Source organism: Narcine bancroftii, chromosome 4 (genome assembly GCF_036971445.1).
Source record: "Narcine bancroftii isolate sNarBan1 chromosome 4, sNarBan1.hap1, whole genome shotgun sequence".
Lineage (NCBI taxonomy): Eukaryota > Metazoa > Chordata > Chondrichthyes > Torpediniformes > Narcinidae > Narcine > Narcine bancroftii.
Genome location: NC_091472.1, coordinates 222,562,989 through 222,585,165, shown reverse-complemented (window position 1 = coordinate 222,585,165; position 22,177 = coordinate 222,562,989). Strand labels below are relative to the sequence as shown.

The following is a 22,177-nucleotide window of genomic DNA, read 5'->3' as shown; positions in this document are numbered from 1 at the left end:
TTGGCTCTGTTGGCTGTTACAGCTCTCTGTTGGTGGGGTGGGTTGGCAGACGGACCCGTGCTGCAGTCTGGTCACCCAGTGGACAACTTCGGGGTTTTCATGCTTGGTGGGTTAGAGGACGTTGGCTTTTGCTGTGACCTTGTGCGAGTTACTAAAATCTACGTTGGCAAGCAGGATCCTAATGTCTTCCAGCATCTGTTCCAAAAAGGCCTGTTCAAATATTAGGCAGGGCTATGGCCCTCTGTCAGCACGAGCATTTCATCCATTAATGCGGATGGGATTCTGTTCTCCCAGATCGTCTTAAGTTTAGGAGTCTGGTTGCCCTCTCTTGTTGGGATAGGCTGTAGGTGCTGATAAGGAGGTTCTTTAATGCTGCATATTTATCCTCCTCTGGCAGAGCTTGAATTAGGTAGTCTACGTGGGCGGCGGCCTCCTGTTTGAGTGAACTAATGACGTAGAAATACCTTTGTTGAATCTGATTTGCTTGATTTGGAACTGCGCCTCTGCTTGGCCGAACCAGGTGCTGGGTCGGTTAGTCCAGAAGGTCGCAGCTTCAACACTATGGCGCCTACTGCTGTGGGGTCCATTTGGTTGAGTTTTCAGGCCATGGAGACTCATCAGGGTCACCACTGTAGTGTGCTGCGAGACAGCAGTTGAACAGATTGGAGATACAGGGCTGTTAGCTTGAGTGTAACACCAGAATATTTATTCAACTCCGCACTTATCAGGCTGGCAGTCAGGAATATGTCCCGCCACCTGTGTCATGCTGACACAAGAGTGCATGCCAACTTCCGTTCTGACCACACATAATAAGCGGGGCCGGTTCATCACGGCCAAGATGCGTGTCGCTACAGTATGTTTTTAAATTGCTAATTTGTATTTTTATAATCAAAAAGTACACTTACTGTATATATGCATATAATAGCTGAATTTTGTGGACCAATTTTTAGGGTAAAATTTAGTGGGTTGACCATTACACGCATATTACTTTTGACCATAGTAAATACATGGTATGTATCGGGGTGTCGGGAACTCAGATGGGCGGACAGTTGGGGTCTGGATGAGGACATATGGCAGAGGTGTCACCAGATCATACTTACACTTCTCTAGTTCCAGGCCCACAACACGTGCCACAATCATATGTTTATAAGCCACACCCACCAACTACACAGCCAAAATACCTCCACAAGCTGCACATGTCAAAGAGTCACATGTGGCTCACAAGCTGCAGTTTGGCCACCCCAGCATAGACCCTTCAGCCCAATTTGTTCACACTGTTGGTATTTTAGCCCAAGTGAGAGTCTATTTGCATGCATTTGTTCCATATCCTTCTAAGCCTCTCCTGTCCACAAACCTGACTAATGTCTTCTGTTGTTATTGTACCATTTATATTGTTTCCTCTGGCAGTTCATTTCAGATACAGACCATCCTCTGAGTGAAAAAGTTGCTTCATGCCCTTAAACATTTCCCATAAGACTAAGGAATTGGGTCAATTTGGACAGATACATGGATGAGAGGGCTATGGTCTAAATGCAGGTCAATGGGACCTGGCAAAATAATAGTTTGGCATGGACTAGATAGGATGAAGGGCCTGTTTCTGTACTGCAGTGTTCAATGGTTCTAGATACCAAGGCATTCAATATGAGAGTTGGGTGTTGTGTTGCAGCTGCTTGAAGGCCATACTTGAAGTTCTGTGTACAGTTCTAGTCACCATGTTGCAGGAAGGATGTGGTAACGATAGAGTTTGCAGACAAAATTCACCAGGATGTTGACTAGAATGGAAGGTTGTCATTATAAGCAGGGATTGGATTGGGTGAATTGATTTCCACTGTAATGAAGGTGGCTGAAGTGTGACCTTAGGAGGTTTATAAAATTATGAGGGAAGTAAACCTGGCAGGATAGATAGCCAAGTCTTTACCCCAGGATAGAAGAATCTGGAACTAGAGGGCACATTTCAGGTGAGAGGGGAATTTAAATTTGATCTAAGAGACACATTTTTCACCCAGAGGTGTTGGCTCTCTAGAATGAGCTCCCAGAGGGACTGGGAGAAACGGATACCAAGGCAAGGTGTTAAAAAAAAAAGCATTTGGACAGGTACTTGGATAGGAAAAGCAAAGGAGGAATACAGGCTTGATGTAGGCAAATGGGGCTCAAGTAGACCTCATCATTGGTATGGAAGGGGAATCTCTGTGCTGAAGGTTATGTGATTCAATGAAAGGTTCTTTGTTCCATACATAGGCACAGGTGCCACAGGACTCATACCTCCAGGTTCAGGAGTACAGTGAAAACCCCCGTAATGTGGCATCCATGGGGATTGGTAGATGCCAGATAAATGAATTTGCCAATTGCTTGAGTTTGTTTGTGTGGTTGGTGAACTGACTGCTAGGGGTGCCAATTTTAAACTTTTGTAGCAGGGCAACCAACTTCGCTGTTAGACGGGGCTGAATCTGCCCCAGACGGATGGTACGGGCCCTCCTTGCTTTCTCAGGAGAAGCCCGCGTTTGGCGACACGCGTTGCCTGGGAGATGTTGCACTTCCTGGTTACACGTCGCTGGGCTAACAGTGACTCTGCAACGCACCAATGTCACTCCCAGCGCGCCCCAGACAGGAAGTCGTCCCCTATAAAAGCAGCACTAGAGTTTCAAATAAAGTCAGTTACAGGTTCACCCTCATATTGGGTGGGCGTACTTCATTTCAGGAACGCTGCTGTTAGCAACTGCTACAGTGGTGTCCCCAAAGGTATCAATGTTTTTGAATGCGACAAAATACAGGATGGTGCGACCACTACAGCCGCAATGGCTGCGACCAACACTGTGGGCATGCATTTACCACTCTTCTGGGCCAACCAGCTCAGGAACGGGTTACAATTGGCAGAGTCACAGTTCCAGGTTAGAGGCATTGTCTCTGAGGACACCAAGTTCTGGCACTTTGTCAGCACCCTGGATGCCACAACCACAGCCAAAGTAAGCTCCTTCGTGGAAAACCCTCCAATGGAGCGCAAGTACCAACAACTCTGGCGTTTACGCCTCAATTTCCCTGGAACTCTGCCAGCATGAGCGCGCCGTCCACATCCTGAATATGCAAGGCCTTGGCAATTTAAAAAACCCCTCCAAGCTCATGCATGAAATGGCTTTAGCGGATGGGCACACAAACTGTTTCTTGTTTGAGGCCCTGTTCTTATCTGAGCTACTGGTGAATGTTTCCTTGGCAATATCAGACATGGACTTCAGCACTCCACATCTGTAGCCATGGAAGCAGACAGACTTTTCTGCATCCCGGAGCAGAGCTCAATACATGTATGCCATCGGTGCCTCCGGTTCAGCCCCTGTACCAGGGGTTTTCCCTCTGGTTTCGCCAGTAGTAGCCGTGGCCCAACTGCAATGCAACGAGTGCTCAGACAAACTGAGCGATTACTGTTCCTACTGCTGCCAATTGGGGCTGCATCGCCCAGTGGTGCATCCTTCCATGCTCATACCCCAATGCCAAGTCAAGTGCGGGAATGGGAAACTAACAGGTCAGCCACCAATAGTGCCCTCAGCGGTTGGCACACATAAAAGCCTACTCTATCTAAGCGACCAGCTGTGATTTCCTAGTCAACACATGCAGAGATGAGCCTCATCCTGCTGATGTACTTTGAGTTCAAGCACAATCCCAAGGGCCTCCCCTTACAGGCAGCCAATGACTCCTCCATTCCAAGCTTCAGCACACGTCTGGTCACAATCCATGCCGCGCGAAATGTTTTCCGTTGGAAGTGTATGATTGCATCCATTGGGCAAGCCCTACTCGAGGTCTATTTCCTCCAGGCACATGAGCTCCTGGTAGACATGAACAGATGCTGCTTGGTCAACGTTACCACGTTTTATTCATACCCCCTCTTGCTACGGATGCTGCTGGGCATCCATGCTCTGGACCTCAACAAATATTCCCTTTTGTTGGCCAAATATCTGTCACTGTTGGCGCTCAATTTCCATGATGCTAAACCTGCACATGCTGTAGAGCACCACATTGAAACCACTGGATCACCAGTATACACATTGGGATGGCGCCTCCCGTAGGACAAACTCCTCCAAGCCAAGACAGAGTTTGCTACCATGGAGGAGGTGGGTATCATCTGCCGTTCAAACAGCCCCTGGGCATCCCTGCTGCACATGGTCCAGAAGAACTCCATGTGGTGACTACAGACAACTCAATGATGTCATATCCTAGATAGATACCCCATCCCACACATCCAAGACTTCACTACATGGCTCCAAGGTTGCTGAATCATCTTATTTATTTATTTTTTTAAATTTTTCATACTATGAACAATACTGACCAAAATACACACAGATATTTCCCTCTTGAATATACACAGTATATCTCCCCTTTTTCCCCCTCCTTCACCCCCCCCTCCCCACTCACTCAACGTTCAACCTATATGATACATTAAACCCATTAAACAACGTCGTCACACAATGAAAATAAACAAGAAATTTGTCTCTTCTACTTTTACATACTGGGTCAGTTCATTTCGTCATCTTCTCCTTCTGTCATTTTAGGCGGTGGAGATCCGCAGTAGGACTTCTCTATTGTGTTCCATGTACGGTTCCCAAATTTGTTCGAATACTGTGATGTTATTTCTTAAATTATATGTTATTTTTCCCAATGGAATACATTTATTCATTTCTATGTACCATTGCTGTATTCTCAGGCTATCTTCTAATTTCCAGGTTGACATAATACATTTTTTTGCTTCAGCTAAGGCTATTATTATAAATCTTTTTTGTGCTTCATCCAAATCGAGTCCAAGTTCTTTACTTCTTATATTGCTTAGAAGAAAGATCTCTGGATTTTTTGGTATGTTGCTTTTTGTGATTTTATTTAATACCTGGTTTAGATCTTCCCAAAATTTTTCCACTTTCTCAGATGCCCAAATTGCATGTACTGTTGTTCCCATTTCCTTCTTACAGCGAAAACATCTGTCTGATACTGTTGGGTCCCATTTATTTAACTTTTGGGGTGTGATGTATAGCCTGTTTAACCAATTATATTGTATAATGCGTAACCTCGTGTTTATTATATTTCTCATAGTTCCGGAGCATAGCTTTTCACATGTTTCATTCTTTATCTTTATGTTTAGATCTTGTTCCCATTTTTGTTTAGGTTTACAGCTTGTTTCCTCGTTCTCCTTTTCTTGCAGTTTGATGTACATGTTTGTTATAAATCTTTTAATTATCATTGTGTCTGTAATCATATATTCAAAATTGCTTCCTTCTGGTAACCTCAGACTGCTTCCCAATTTGATCTTCAAGTAGGTTTTCAGTTGGTGGTATGCAAAGATTGTACCATGAGTTATACCATATTTGTCCTTCATTTGTTCAAAAGATAATAATTTATTTCCTGAAAAACAATTTTCTATTCTTTTGATCCCTTTTCTCTCCCATTCTTTAAAGGAAAGGTTATCTATCGTGAAAGGGATTAGTTTATTTTGCGTCAATATTAATTTTGGTAGTTGATAATTTGTTTTATTCCTTTCTACGTGAATCTTCTTCCAAATGTTGAGCAGATGGTGCAGTACTGGTGAATTCCCATGTTGCACCAACTTTTCATCCCACTTATATAGTATATTTTCAGGCACCTTCTCCCCTATTTTATCTAGCTCTAATCTGGTCCAATCTGGTTTTTCCCTTGTTTGATAAAAATCTGATAGGTATCTTAATTGTGCTGCTCTATAATAATTCTTAAAGTTTGGTAGCTGTAAGCCCCCTTGTTTGTACCATTCTGATAATATATCTAGCGCTATCCTCGGTTTTTCCTTATTATTCTCTTTAGCTCCATGAAGAATTTATGTTAGGTGAATTGGTAATGATTGAAATGGATATTGTATCCTTGGGAAGATACTCATTTTAATACAGTTTACCCTTCCTATCAGTGTTAGTGGTGTCTTTCCAATGCTTTCAGTCATCTTGTAATTTCTTCATTAATGGCTGATAATTTAGTTTGTATAGATGGCCCAGATTATTATCTAGTTGTATACCAAGGTATCTAATTGCTTGTGTTTGCCATCTAAATGGTGATTCTTTCTTAAACTTTGTGAAATCTGCATTATTCATTAGCATTGCTTCACTTTTATTTGCGTTGATCTTGTACCCCGATATTTCTCCATATTCCTTTAATTTCTTATGTAATTCTTTTATTGATATTTCTGGTTCTGTAAAGTATACTATGATGTCATCTGCAAATAGACTGATTTTATATTCCTTCTCTTTTATTTTTATCCCTCCTATTTTATTTTCTGTTCTTATCAGTCCTGCCAGTGGTTCTATAGCTAACGCGAACAGTGAGGGAGATGGTGGACATCCCTGCCTAGTTGATCTGTTTAATTTAAATTGGTTTGATATATATCCATTTACTGTCACCTTCGCCAATGGTCCCTTATATAATGCTTTAATCCAATTAATATATTTCTCTGGTAGGTTGAATCTCTGTAGTACTTTGAATAAATAATTCCATTCTACTCTATCAAAGGCTTTCTCTGCTTCTAAAGCAACCGCCACTGTTGGCATCTTGTTTCCTTGTACTGCATGGGTTAAGTTAATGAACTTACAGATATTGTCCATTGTTCGTCTTTTAATAAATCAAGTTTGATCTAGTTTTACTATTTTTGGTACACAGTCGGCCAATCTGTTTGCTAATAGTTTAGCTATTATCTTATAATCTGTGTTAAGTAGAGATATTGGTCTATACGTTGCTGGTGTTAGTGGATCTTTCCCCGTCTTTGGTATTACTGTAATTATTGCTGTTTTGCATGAATCTGGCATGTTTTGTGTTTCTTCAATCCGGTTCATTACTTCCAGGAGTGGAGGAATTAATAAGTCTTTAAATGTTTTATAGAATTCTATTGGAAGTCCATCCTCTCCTGGCGTTTTATTGTTCGGTAGTTTTTTTAATATATCCTGTATTTCCTCTATTTCAAATGTTTTTATTAATTTATTTTGCTCCTCTGCTTGCAATTTCAGTAGTTAAATTTTAGCTAGAAATTCATCTATTTTGTCGTCTTTCCCTTCGTTCTCAGTTCGATATAGTTGCTCGTAAAATTCTCTGAAGTTTTTGTTGATCTCCGTTGGGTTATATGTAATTTGTTTGTCCTTTTTCCTTGATGCCAATACCATTCTTTTAGTTTGTTCTGTCTTAAGCTGCCAAGCTAGTATTTTGTGCATTTTCTCTCCTAGCACTTCTGTTTTGTCTTCATTATGTTCTTCTCCACCTTGTATGTTTGTAGTGTTTTATATTTTATTTTTTTGTCCGCCAATTCTCTTCTTTTTGTTGTATCTTCCCTTATTGCTAATTCTTTTTCTGTACTTGCTATTTCCCTTTCCAACTGTTCTATTTCCCGATTGTAGTCCTTCTTCATCTTAGTTACATAACTTATTATCTGCCCTCTGATGAACGCTTTCATTGTATCCCATAGTATAAACTTATCTTTCACTGATTCCATATTTATTTCAAAGTACATTTTAATTTGTTGCTCAATTAATTCTCTAAAATCATGTCTTTTAAGTAGCATGGAGTTTAATCTCCATCTATACATTCTCCGTGGGATGTCCTCCAGCTCTATTGCCAATAACGGGGTGAGTGATCCGATAACAATCTAGCTTTATATTCCGTTTTCCTAACTCTCCCTTGGATGTGAGCTGACAACAGGAACAGGTCTATCCTTGAGTATATTTTATGTCTATCCGAATAATATGAGTATTCCTTCTCCTTTGGGTGTTGTCTCCTCCATCTATCCAAAAGTTGCATTTCCTGCATCGATTTAACCATAAATTTGGTTACTTTGTTCTTTCTGCTACTCTTTGTTCCAGTTTTATCCATCTTTGAGTCCAAATTAAGGTTAAAGTCCCCTCCTATCAGTATATTCCCCTGCATATCTGCAATCTTCAAAAAGATATCTCGCATAAATTTTTGATCTTCTTCATTAGGTGTGTATACATTGAGAAAATTCCAAAATTCTGAATATATCTGACACTTTATCATTACATACCTCCCTGCTGGATCTATTATTTCCTCTTCTATTTTAATTGGTACATTTTTATTGATAATATAGCTATTCCTCTGGCTTTTGAATTATATGATGCTGCTGTTACGTGCCCTACCCAATCATTCCTTAATTTCTTGTGTTCCACTTCAGTTAGATGTGTTTCTTGCATGAATGCTATATCAATTTTTTCTTTCTTCAGTAAATTTAACAGCCTCTTCCTTTTGATTTGGTTATGTATTCCATTAATATTTATAGTCATATAGTTCAACATGGCCATTTCATACTTTGTTTACCTTTCCATTTCCTCATCACCACCTTCCCTCCTTATCCATTTCTGTTTTCTTTTTTTGAACACACTGTAAGACAACACTTCTAAAACATAAAATATTTCCACTATTCCCACATCTAAAATTCCTTTAATCCCAAAAGTCCCCCCCTCTCTGAGTTGCCCTTTGTCCCTTGTCGGCCAACGACACCTCTCCTCTCCATTTGGATTGCGAACACGCTCCCAAGCGTCAACTGTTTTCGCAGTGACTGTTATTCTCCCCCAACCAGCCACCTCCAGAAAAGACTTTTATCTTCACATATAACAAAGCTCACCCTCTTTTTTCCCCCCCTTACTTCCTTTCTTCCCTTTCTTAGTTCTTACTTATACTTTATTCTTCTTCTTTATATGTAGTTTGACATCATTCTTGTTACATCTCTTCATCTCTCTGTCTGTTTTGCAGGCGTTCTGCAAATTCTTGTGTTTTCTCCGGATCCGAGAACAGTCTGCTTTGCTGCCCCGGGATAACTATTTTAAGCACTGCTGGATATCTTAACATAAATTTATAGCCTTTTTTCCATAGGATCGATTTTGCTGCGTTAAACTCCTTCCTCTTCTTCAGGAGCTCAAAACTTATGTCTGGGTAGAAAAATTTTTTTTGACCTTTGTATTCCAGTGGCTTTTTGTCTTCTCTTATTTTTTTCATTGCCTTCTCCAATATATTTTCTCTTGTCATATATCTCAGGAATTTTACTAAAATGGATCTTGGTTTTTGTTGTGACTGTGGTTTTGGGGCTAATGTTCTGTGTGCCCTTTCTATTTCCATTCCTTCCTGTAATTCTGGCATTCCTAGGACCCTGGGGATCCATTCTTTTATAAATTCTTTCATATCTTTGCCTTCTTCATCTTCCTTAAGGCCCACTATCTTTATATTGTTTCTATTATAATTTTCCATTATATCCATCTTCTGAGCTAACAACTCCTGTTTCTTTAACTTTTTTTTATCAGATTCTTCCAATTTTCTTTGTAAGTCATCTACCTCCATTTCTATAGCTGTTTCTCATTCTTCCACCTTGTCTACTCTTTTCCCTATTTCTGTCATGACCATCTCTCATCTACTCACTTTTTCTTCTGTACCTTTTATTCTTATTTTTATTTCATTAAATTCTTGTGTCTGCCATTCTTTTACTGCTTCCATATATTCTTCAAAAAAATTCCTATCTATGTACAGTCCATTCTCTTTATCTTCTGTTTCTCTGTGCAGAGCTTGATATTCTCCCTCCTCTTCCTCTGAGTCCACTCCAGGACCTGTGTCCTCTACCTCTCTTCCTTGTATCTGTGTCTCTTCTGACTTTCTTGTTGGGCTGTTTATCTTAGTTTGCTGGGTATTTTTATTTTCATTAATGGTGTCTTGATGTTGGTCCTCTTCCTCTGGCTGGTCGTCTGCTGTGTCTCTGATTTCCTTTTTTCACTCTCCTCCTTCTCTTTCCCATTATTTTCTGTCTTCCTGCTGGGAGCCCTGCTGTCGGGTCATTCTCATCTGTTCAAGCTGTGGAGTTCCACTCCTCAGCCAGTCCCCCCTCCCATCGGTGTTGTCTTTATCGTGCGCATCACACATGTACGATTCCTCACGCATGCGCGGTTGTGCACCTCTGTTTGGCTCCGTGAGCCATCCTTGTCGTCCTGCGCTCGGTGGGTCATGACCCTTCGGGGTTTCCACTGACCTCAGGGAGTGGGCTCCTCCACGGCGGGTCCCTGCTTCTTCGTACAGGTAAGCCCTTCACCTTTCTCTTCCGATGTCTTTCCTTCTTCTTTTCTTCCCGTTGTTTTTGGCTTTTCTTTCTTTGGTGCCATTTTCTCCACACCTTTATTTTTAATTTGTTGTGGTTTGTGTGTCTGTGGTTTTGCTTTTTCTTTACTTTTTTCCTTCTTTTCTGGAGAGGGCTGGTATTCTCCTACCGGCCACTACTCCATCACATGACTCCTGGTTGCTGAATTTTCTTGAAGGTGGACCTCGTCCAGGGGTACCATCAGATTCTGGTGCATCCTAACAATGTCTCAAATGGCCATTATTACACCTTTTGGCCTTTTCGAGTTCCTCCGGATGCCTTTCAGATTAAGACATTTCAGCATCTCATGCATGCACAGGATTCACCTGATTCCTTTTTTGACAGGTTACAGGAGTTCGGACTCACATCGTTGACCCACTCCCCATCTGCCAAGGTATGCAGTATTTATTTACAATAATTGACTGTTTTACCCATTGGCCGGACGCGATACCCCTGCCCACATGTGACAGAAACTTGTGCCAGAGCTTTTTTGTCTAGCAAGGTTGCATGCTTTGGCATCCTGACCCACATCACCTCGGACAGAGGGGCCCAGTTCACGTCCTTGCTCTGGTCCAACCTAGCCAAGTTCTGCGGCAGCCAGTTACACCACACCATGGCCTACCATCCTTGGGCAAATAGACTTGTTGAATGTTTCCACCGCCCTGAAAGCTTGACTTCAAGGCCCTAATTGGATGGATGAACTCCCATGGGTGCTGTTGGGAACTTGCACAGTACCAGAAGACCTGCCAGCTTTGTCTGCTGAGATAGAGTACGGCTTCCTGCTTAACATCACAGGGGACATTCACTTCAACCCTCCCAGCCCACAACCCAGTGCCTTAGACGTCCTTCAGTGCTTGAGGGAACAGATGGGTAAGCTGAAACCTCCGCCACCTTCCCAACACTGCTCTCCACTCTGCCACGTCCCTGCGGGTCTATAGTCCACCAACTTCATTTTTGTTAGCAAAGGACAGCGAGTAACACCCCTGCAATGTCCCTACGTAGACCCATTCAAGGTGTTACAGCGTGATGGTGTCGTTTTCACCTGGACATTGGCAGGCAGACAGGACATGTTTACCATTGACTGCTCAAGGCAGCGCACTTGGACTCAGGCCAGCCTGTCCCAGCTCCCCAGGTCAGCCACAGGCCGTCCATCTAATGACAGTACTGTGACTTGCTTAAAGGGTGGCAGTGATTCTGAGGGGGGGGCATGTGGTGCAGCAGGCTGAGCAACCACGCAGTTAGATGAGCCGAATTGCCACCCCAGTCAGCTGATACAAGATGGCGTGGGCCCCCTTCCCTTCTCATAAGAAGCCAGTGTTTGGCAACTTGCGTTGCCTGGGAGATTCACCACTTCCTGGTTGCACATTGCTGAGTAAACAGGGACTCCACTACACGCTGATGTCACTCCCTTATACCAATGTGCCCAGACAGGAAGAGGGTTGTCCCCTAAAAGCAGCGTAAGAGATTCAAATAAGGTCAGTTACTGGTTCACCCTCGTGTTGTGTGGACGTACTTCATTTCAGTAGCGCTGCCATTAATAGCCGCTACATTTTTGTATTTTTGCCTATTTGTGGTTTTTTTTTGCTTGAGGCTGCCAGTTGCTTGAATTCTGGATAACCGGGATTTACTGTAGTTACTGCCCCCTCAACCATCAGAACAACTGACTCATTCAGAGACTCATTTAAGGACTCTTGCTTTGCTCCTTATTTATTACTGAATGTTTATTTTTCTGTATTTGCATATTCAGTTTGTTTACATTTGTTTGGTACACATTTCTTCTTGAGTACAGTTTATAACAGTGGTTCTCAACCTTTTTCTTTCCACTCACATACCACTTTAAGTAATCTCTATGCCATCAATGCTCTGTCAGGGATTGCTTAAGGTGGTATGTGAGTGGGAAGGGAAGGTTGAGAATCACTGCTCTAGACACAATGGTTACTGAAATATTTTTTGAGAAAAATTGTCATTGGCCCATTTCCTTTGGAGTTATGAAACCGTACATAACGAGTCAATGAGATACGATTAAAACAGTGGTTTTCAAACTTTTTCTTTCCACCCACATACCACCTTAAGCAATCCCTTACTAATTAATCACAGAGCACCTATGGCATAGGGAATACTTAAAGTGGTATGTGAGTGGAAGAAAAAGGTTGAGAACCACTGGTCCAGAGGAAAAAGAATCTTGGGGTTGTATGTGATGTCAAGTATGTGTGGACTGACAATAAATCTGAACTCTGAACTTTTTGAAGGTTGTCCTTTTGTTCCCAAATGAACCCCATCCTTTTTCTATTTACCTTCTGATTAAAGCCAATGGGATCCATTGCAATTTGGCCAATGGAATTTAAAATTAGCTTGCTACAGGACACAGAGGGGAATGGTGAAGGGTTGCTTTTTGAATGGTAGCCTGGGACGACAGTGTACTATAGCTATCTGAGCTGGGACCTTTGCTGCTTGTTCTACTCATTAATAATTTAGTCATGAATATTGGAGGAATGATCAACATGTTTGCAGAATCAGTAGGATGCCCATTCATGAGATGATGAAAGAACAACAAACATCCAGTAAAACACTCAGTATCCAGTGACTTTGGGGATTGGGAGATGCCAGATAAGCAAGTTTTCCAAGTTGCTCTAGACTCACTTTTAAAATGTGTAACTAATACACCAGCATTAAGAATAAGCAATTTAAAAGAGAAAAATACTACACTGAACAAACTTCACTTGTATGAATATATAAACCTCAAAGCATTTTACTTTTGGTTTCAGTCACATTTTTTGAAAACATTCAACTGTCACTGCATCTGGAGGTTCCTCTCTCCACTGAGCTGCCCCATAGATGAACAATAACATCATAATTAACTCCCCCCTCTCCCAAGAAAACAGATAAAGCCTTACTAATGTATTTAATAATATACTAATAAAGATAAAGGCTCTTACTAAGCAGGAATAAGGAGACACTTTAAGAGAGTCACCCCAATGACAAGCAGTATCAACCAGTTCTTTATCCTGGGTGACGCCATTTTATTCAAACACAACTTTATTTAAATGGTTGCTATGAGCAAAGCATGACCAAGGCACTCCACTGGCTGAATATTTTCTCTCATCTTCACAAAGTCTTATGTGCAACTCTGGAGAATGTTTACTTTTACAATTTTAAACTTTTATTTAATTTTTTATCTATTTATTTTCCTTTTTTGCTAGTTACTTGAGGTTGCTGAGGGCTTGAATTCCAGATTTGGGGTCTTCAACCAAAGAAGGACATGATGGATGAAATAGAGCAAAGGTTTACAGGACCGATTCTCAGATATGGCTCTTCTGATTAAAAGTGATCAAGCAAGGTTTGAAGGCTTTTAGAGGAATGAGGAACGATCCTATTAAAACGTACTATTCTGAGAGTGATTGACAGAGATGGTAAGACATTTTCTTGTTACTTTTTTGATAGAGAGGCTTGAGCAAGGATGCATCGCTTCAGAAGCAGAGATAGCTTTGTATGAATTCTCATATTGTTACTTGTTTGTTGAGTGTATTCAAGACTGACATAGTTATGGGCACTGAGATTCAGGTGCCATGATCTCTGGGTGGGAAAGTAAACATGTAGCACAACATCAGTCAGTGAATGGTGGAACAAGATCAAAAGCACTCTGGTCTTCTCCCACTCCCATTTGTTCTGTTCTTGTATCTGATCACCAGTGTTCCACCTCTCAGTCTCTGATTCTCAAGCATGCACATTTAAATCTCCCACGCCCCCAGCATCTATCACAAGCAGGTTCTTACGTTCAGTGGATGCTGGTGTGTCTGTCTGGTCTTCCAGATTTTCTCGTTCATTCTCCAGTTTCTGAAATTAAAAACAATGGACATTTAATGCAATCTATGAGAGAGAAAATACACTCTTTTTCATGGGATAGGGTTTTCATTTTGCTTTGCCAACTGAATATACTGGACAATTACACATCTGTTGTTAATTCTAGATGTATGTAACAGAGTTAAAAATGGGTTTTAATAATATCTATTCTCAATTCTATACTTGTGAATTTTATCTCAATGAGTTGCTTGTATTTATTGTCATTTTAATAATGTTTCCAATGGGAATGAGTTCGGCAGTGTACATCTCTTGTGCACCTCCTAAGCCCTCCCTTCCTCTTTCTCTCACGGCTTAAGGGTAAGTAGGGGAGAAGATTGCTACTGTGCTATTTAAATGTTTTTCTTGGAAAATTGGTTATGTCTTCAATCTTTTTTTTTTATTTTTCACACCATAAATCACAATAGCCATGATATACACTTTTTCTTTTTCACACATTTACAGTGACTTTTTCTCCCCCCCCTCCTCCCAAGCCACCCCCCCACCCCCCCCCCCCCCCCCCCCGTCTTCAATCTTAATGTACATTGTTCATTACTAATATTATGCTCTACAGTTGGTTTTGTATTATGTTATCAGGTGACTTGGCAAACTACACTGTCATCTTAAAAATTATTTGTATGATTCATAAAAATTTCAGTAATGATCCATGGGACACATCATTTGTTACATCTTGCCAACAGAACATTATCCATCCATCTAATTACTGTTTTCTGCTAATTACCCAGGTTGACAATCATCAATATTGTTACCCCCTTCACAATAAGCTTTTTTTTTCGCAATAAATTAATCTTTCCCTTGGAAGAAGGGGGATTTTTTTTCATGAAAGTATCTGCTGCAAAATATTTGGTTGTGAGGAATGTTAATGCGCAGAGGGACCTTGGGAGTCAAGTCCATAGTTCCTTGCCAGTCGCAAGAACTCCAGGCAGATGTAGTCTGTTTGAGGAGTGAAAAAATTGCTGCAGGAACTCAGAAGTCAGATAGCATCCGTGGGTAGAAATGGTCAGTCAGTGTTTTGGGTTGGATCCTTTATCAGGATGAAGAGAGATGCAATGATGCAATTTTAAAATAAAGGGAACAAAACTGGGACCCAGAAATGATACAGTATGAGGGGAGGGTTGAGAGGCAAGCGGACAGAAAAACCGTAGTGCTTTGTGTCATGCAGGGAGGGATAAAACTCAGTAGAGTATGTAAATATACTTGATAATTGTGATTGTTGTATTGTGAATTATTGAAATTGTCCGAATTTGGAAAAATTAGAAATAAAATATTCAAAGAGAAACTGTAGTGCAACCAATTAGAGCCAACAAACCAGAAGTCAGATTAATAGGCTTTAATCACTGTAAACTTAGTCTAATCCTACATGCTGTTGGCCCAATTACAAGGCAGTACGGAGGGAGGGGATTGGGCAATACCAACTTTATTAGGATCTTGGATAGGGAGGAGTTGCAGTATCAGGGGTGGGCCAACCAGTACAATGACTGTAATAGAGTGTTCCATCACAGAAACCATTAGAGACAGAGGGGGAGGGGTGGAAGAAAGGTGAGAGAGGGAGCGCGCGCCGGAGAATTGGGGAGAGAGGGAGCGTGTGCAACTTAAGAGGTTAAGTACAGGAATGAATAAAGAGATGGAGACAATGGAATCAGATGGGGGTGGGTAACCTCAAATTAGAAAGCTCAGTGTTCATGCTGTTGGGTTTAAAGCTATGATGTTGTTCCTCAAGTTTGTGGATCTAAACTAGCTTCCTGCACAGATTAAATTTTAACACTGCCTCTATCAGCTCCTCTGGTAGATCATTCCAGATACAGAAATCATGATCCTCCGTATGAAGTATCTAATTCTTCACAGTCCTTTAAATTTTGTCACTTCTCAGTTTAAACCAATGCAACTGCAAACTTCCAAATGACTTACACATTTTGTGTATTGGCAGGAGGTGAATCAAATTAGCTTGATGAAACTGGAATTCTCAATCTTCCAGCCACTCCACCAGACTCACCCTGGTTACTAAATTCTCTGAACAGACTGATCACTATGCGATAAGCTTGGGTTGGTGGTTAGTTATCACACAACAACCTCCCAAACATGACATCTGGGTGCTAAGAAAGCATGTGACTTACCAGAAATAAATAGGATTTAGAAACTTGCAGGGCAGATATGAGCAGCACAAACGGATGATTAGCAAATCAGAGGTACAAATTAAGTGAGTCATACCAGCAATTGTAATAAAACAAACGATGTTCAAGCAAATGTTTGGCTAACAACACACCACTGAACAGGAAGGAGTGAAACAAAAAAAGTTTTCAGATGCAGTGATTGTAGTAAATACACAAAAGTGCTGGACAAACAGAGCTGGTCTGGCAGCATCCATGGGCGGTACAGTTAGCATCGTAGTTGGCACGATACTATCACAGCACCAGCAGCCCTAGTTCAAATCCCACACTCTCTGTAAGGAGTTTGTATGTTTTCCCCGTGACTGTAAGGTTTTTCTTCAGGAAACCAACAGCAATGGATATGTACCACAACACAGGATTACATAAACAAAAGTAGTTTTAAATTATAATTGAGCAAGAAAATTATTGAATGAAGATCTACCAGGACCAATGCCTGAAGAGGGCGCACAAAAATCAGTGAACCGGTGCGGACTTGAAAGGCCAACATGGCCTGTTTCCGCTCCGTAAATGTTTATATGGTTAAAACAGAATTAGACTTTAACTTATTACTTGACCTACTTATTTAACCTACCTAACTACTCAATCCCCCCTCTAACACTAAACGCAGGTGTGTGTAATGTAAATGTAAGATTAGAAACGTTCTTGGCATCACAGTCCAATCTCACTGGTTGCAGGCAATTCTTGTTCTGTGCACAGAAGTTAGCATTAACAAAGTTCACCAGTCTTTGGTGCTTAACAGGCAAATGGTTACCACTCAGGAGGGTTCTTGCTGGTTTTCAGAGAAAGATTCCTTTTCCAGGACATTCGCAACTGATTTCTTCTCAATCAGTTTTGCTGACAAAACTTGCCCCCTTCAAGGTTCTCCAGATGATCCTCTTTCTTTCATGTCACCTTTCAGACCGCCAATCTCCTCCTTTGACTAGGCAGCCTTCCAAAGTTTGCCAGCTTTGTCCTTCCGGAACTGATTTCGGTCTCCTCTCTCTAGCTGCTTTTAGGTGTTCAGATGAAAATTAGGCACCTGCAGGCACGTTTAGGTGGCCACGGAACGGACGGCTTACTGGCACCTAAACATGCCATCTGACTGCTAGCTGCCTAGCAATGAAAACCGACTACTCGGGACAGTGGCAAGTCCCCCCCACGCTGCTCTCACGTCATAGCAGCGCATCAAGGCATGCCTGACAAACAACTCAGGCATGACTTGACTCCCATTGCCGCCGATCTCCTCCCCCACCCCCCCACCATCGCCTGCCTGACTCCCGCTGCCGGTCTCCCACCCTCACCCTCGTCCACCCGACTCCCACTGCCGGTCCCCCACCCTCGCCCACCGTGCCATCAGTTTGTGCTACTCACATCTGTAACTCTTACCAATGCTGAAGTCATGATAATTGTATGGATTTTCTATTGCTACAGGTTCCCTGTTTGAAATTCAGAAACAGCTGCTCCAAAAGCTCGTTCTTCTTATTTGCAAATAGTGATAAACATTCATCATAAGTATGAAATTCACTGATTCAAGTTTATTTAATCTGTAATACCAGGTTGATCAATTGCATCAATTCTTCTATAAACCACATGAATGCACTTCCCCCAGTTTTTCTGTCTGGCAGAAAATCTTGCAAACATGCCACACCTCTCAAAATCAATGACTGATCTCTACAGACAACAATTTTAACACTAAATTATTCAAAGCCATAATATCTCAATAATATGAGTGTAACTGACTACCTACTAAAGGCAATTCTTATATTACCATCAAACAGTTTGAGACTCATAGAGGACCATAGTCAGAAACTGCTTCGCTTTATCCATACCAGACTTGGTGAATGTCATGTATTTGCCACATGCACTCTCTCAGTGCAGTCAGACAGAAATGGCTTTCATTCCATTTTATACATAGGATTGTCTGCAAATAATTAACAATTTTAATTACTCGAAAAGACTATGCTATTTAATATAATGCAGTCCAATTGGGATTTCTGCTGTGTTTTTCACTTGATAATCAACATGTAGGTTCATAACTGAATTCAAAGTCAGATTGACAGATTTATCACATTTCTTATACCAATACTTTAATTCTAATGCTCATTTCAAATGTTATAATCATACCCTATATTTCCATTGGGTCACTGAATAAACTATATTTGAATTTTTTTTTGTCTTCAATATATGTTTTCCTGTTCCTCTAGATCAAAATTGAGTTGGACATATCACTTGATTAATCTCATTCTCAATTATTGCAAATTCTGGTTTCAACTGAATCCCTATCCTTGTTTCCCAGTCAACAGGTTTAATGCTCCATCCAGCCTGACTGCCGCTGTCTGTCTCCCTCCCACCCCACTCCCGAAGCGGAAGTCGGGCGGAGTCTGGCAGCGGGAGTCGGGTTGGGGGAGGGAGACTGGCAGCGGGAGAGGGTGCAAAAAAAATTGAAGAAATCTAACTTACTTTAGTAACTGGAACCTGCCTGGTCAGAAAAATTGTGAACATTATGAAAGAACATTTAGTTTATTATTTCAAATTCAGAATGTAACATAATAGCTTTCAACAGATAATATCTTAATATCTCCGGCTTCCTTGACACAGAAGTCGATGGCTTACGACGTCACCGCGACGTCATCAGCCCGCCCCCTGGCAGCTCGGGCCACTTTCAGCTGCAACAATCAATACCCCAGTCAAGATATTATACCTCTCGGGGAAGGGTTCAGTAAGTAGACCTCCTGGCCAGCTTTTTTGGTTTCAGATGGCTACCCGACAGCCGCACAGGCATATAATATGTGTCTTTACAGTCGGGTATTGTGGCCATCTGAAAGAGGTTCCTGTGTTTCACACCCTCCCTCTGTGAGAGCAAAACAGTTCTCCTCTACCTGCAAAGATCACATGCTCTCCCAGGCAAGCTGCTGTTAATACTTTGTTGCCTTCTGCAAAAGTCCTGCAAATATTGTCTTATAAAATGTGTGTGTGTGCAAACTATTCTAACAATTCCTCCCAAACCACCTCTAAATACTCTGTCACACCTTCCCCCTTTAAAGGGAATTTTAACTCTTGAGTTAAAATTCAGGTATAACTAAACTGTCTTAAAATCACTAAAGAGATAACAATACACAATATACACATATATACACAATATACACAATATACACATGTTATAGTACAGTAATTCAATTTCGAGAGTATTTCTATAAATGATCAATTTTAACACCTTGACAAACAATTGGCAATCACATTATTTACATCTCTGATATGGTTAATTTGCAGATCATATTCTTGTAAATCTCCAGTTTAACAATCTTCTGTTTTTATTCTTCATTTTATTCAAAAATACCAGAGGATTGTGGTCAGTGAATATAACAATTGGTTCGAGAGAGGTACCAAGATGCACGTCAAAATTTTGCAGAGCAAATATAATAGCTAACAGTTCTTTTTCGATAGTGGAATAGTTCTTTTGATGAACATTGAATTTTTTTGAAAAGTGGCAACTGTATGGTCAATTTCATTGTTTTTGCAATAAAACTGAACCTGCTGCTCCCTCACTGGCATCCACTGCATCAGAAAATGGTCTGTCAAAATCAGATTGTAACACAGGGCAATGGCAGCATCTCCTTTAAATTTTCTAAAGCTGGCTGACAATCTTTAGTCCACATAAATTTCTCCCCTTTCTTCAAAAGATTGGCTCAAGGAAGAGTAAACTCAGCAAAATTTTCTGTGATATCCTGCCATTCCTAAAAAACCTCCTCACTGCTTTCTTGCCATTGGGAGTAGGAAACTCAGAAATTGCATTCATCTTAGCTTGAATACGTGCAACTTTGCCATGACTAACTACATAACCCAAGTATGTTACTGTGGCATTTGCAAATTGACTTTTTGCTAAATTAACAGTTAAGTTTGCTTTGGATAATCTTGCAAACAATTTGTCCATTTGCCTTAGATGTTCTTCCCATGTGTCACTTTTTGTGACTAAGTCATCAATATAAGCATCTGTATGTGTTAACTCTTGGATTACAGAATTAATCGTCCCCTGGAATGTTGTAGGGGCATTATTCATACCAAAAGGTAACACATTATACTCGTATAAACTGGATGGAGTTACAAAAGCTGAAATATTCTTTCCTCTCTCAGTTAAAGGCAGACACCAGTAACCCTTCAACAAATCCAACTTAGTAAGAAATTTAGCTTTGCCAATTTTATCAATACAGTCATCTAGTCTCAGAATAGGATAAGCATCTGTTTTAGTTACTGACTTAACCTGCCTATAATTTGTACAGAACCTAACAGTTCCATCTGGTTTTGGTACTAGAATACAAGGAGAACTCCAATCTGAGTTTGAAGGTCTAATAATGTCATTCCTCAACATATATTCCACCCCCTGATCCATGATTTTACTCTTTTGAATGTTTATTCTTTATGGGTGCTGTTTTATGGGATTTGCCTCTCCAACATCTACATCATGATAAATCATTGATGTCCTTTTTGGAACATCAAAAAACAAATTTGTATATTTCAAAAGTTATTCTTTCAACTACATCTGCTCTTGTAACTTAAGATGGCCAAACTTTTCTTCCAAATTTTCCAAAATTGTTGAATTAGACAGGTGCACAGGAACCATGGTTTCTTTAAGGTTATCCTCACAAGATTCTGTTTCCTTAATCTTATGATCCACCACTTCCTCCACTGTCAACAACCAACACCTCTGATACAGATTGTTCTCCACTACCCTTATCCTCGTAATAAGGTTTCAACATATTTATGTGACAAACTTGAGTTTTAACAACATAGTTAACATCATTCAGTTTTGATTTAATTGTGTCTGGTCCAGAAAATCTAACTTCCAAAGGATTGTCATGTGCTTGGAAACAAAATCAAAACTTACTGTTTTAAAATTCCTCACCTGAGCTTTACTGTCAAATAAACGCTTCATTTTACCCTGAGCCATTTCCAAATTCTCTTGAGCTAAAGTCCACAATTTATGTAACCTGTCCTTAAATTTAGAAACATAATCTAGCAAATTCAACTGTACATCCTCATTAACCCACTGATCTTTTATCAACATTAAAGGACCTCTAACTTGATGTCCAAACACAATTTCAAAGGGACTGAACCCTAATGAATCCTGCACAGCCTCCATTGCTGCAAACAACAATGAATACCTTCATCCCAATCTTTTCGATTCTCTGTACAGTAAACTCTCATTTTTTTAAGGGTAGAATGAAATCTTTCCAAAGCTCCCTGAGTTTCAGGATGGTATGCAGATGAAGTGATCTGTTTTATTCCCAACTCATAAACTAACTGTTGAAACAACCCAGACATAAAGTTAAATCCTTGGTCTCTCTGGATCTCTTTCGGTAGTCCAAACACTGAAAAATCTTTCCAGAGCCTTTACCACCATTTTGGCTTTAATATTTCTCAGTGGTATAGCCTCTGAAAATCTCGACGCTGCACACATAATTGTTAATAAGTACTGGTTACCAGACTTGGTTTTTGGCAGGGGACCTACACAATCTACAATAACCCTAGTGAAAGGTTCCCAACAACAGGAATAGGTGGTAATAGAGTCACTGGAGGACCCTGGTTAGGTTTCCCCACAACCTGACAAATGATAGTGAGGAACTGCATGCAATGTTAGACCTCCAAGGTCCACTGCCATGTAAAGGCCCCAGTACAGCAGTTTGACTCCACTGCCAAGAGTTTCCAGCACATACACGTCAGCATTGTGTTTGTTGATAGTGGTTGACCGCGCAACAAGGTGGCCGGAAGCCATCCCAATGAGGGACACGTCCACCAAGACCTGTGCCACTGGATTACTAGGTTTGGGTTCCTGGCATACATGATGAGTGACAGGGGTGCCCAATTCACATCTCCCCTCTGATCACAGCTGGCGAAACTCTTTGGAATCAAGCTCCACCACACCACCACATACCATCACCATCAGCCTAGTGGAGTGTTTCCACCAGCACCTAAAGTCGGCCCTCATGCCTTGCCTCACCGGTCCCAGTTAGACGGATGAGTTGCCCAGGGTCCTGATCGGCATCAGAACGGCTCTGAAGGA

The 22,177-nt window shown here is 41.0% G+C and overlaps 1 protein-coding gene across 1 annotated transcript in view; it reads right to left on the bottom strand.

Moving 5' to 3' along the window:
* Nucleotides 1-22,177, bottom strand: part of c4h21orf58 (chromosome 4 C21orf58 homolog) — a 97,809-nt gene that overhangs the window by 54,989 nt on the left and 20,643 nt on the right. Inside the window, exon 2 of the mRNA XM_069934044.1 lies at nucleotides 13,888-13,948. Coding sequence (XP_069790145.1) covers nucleotides 13,888-13,948 — 61 coding nt within the window. The remainder of the gene's footprint in view (nucleotides 1-13,887; nucleotides 13,949-22,177) is intronic.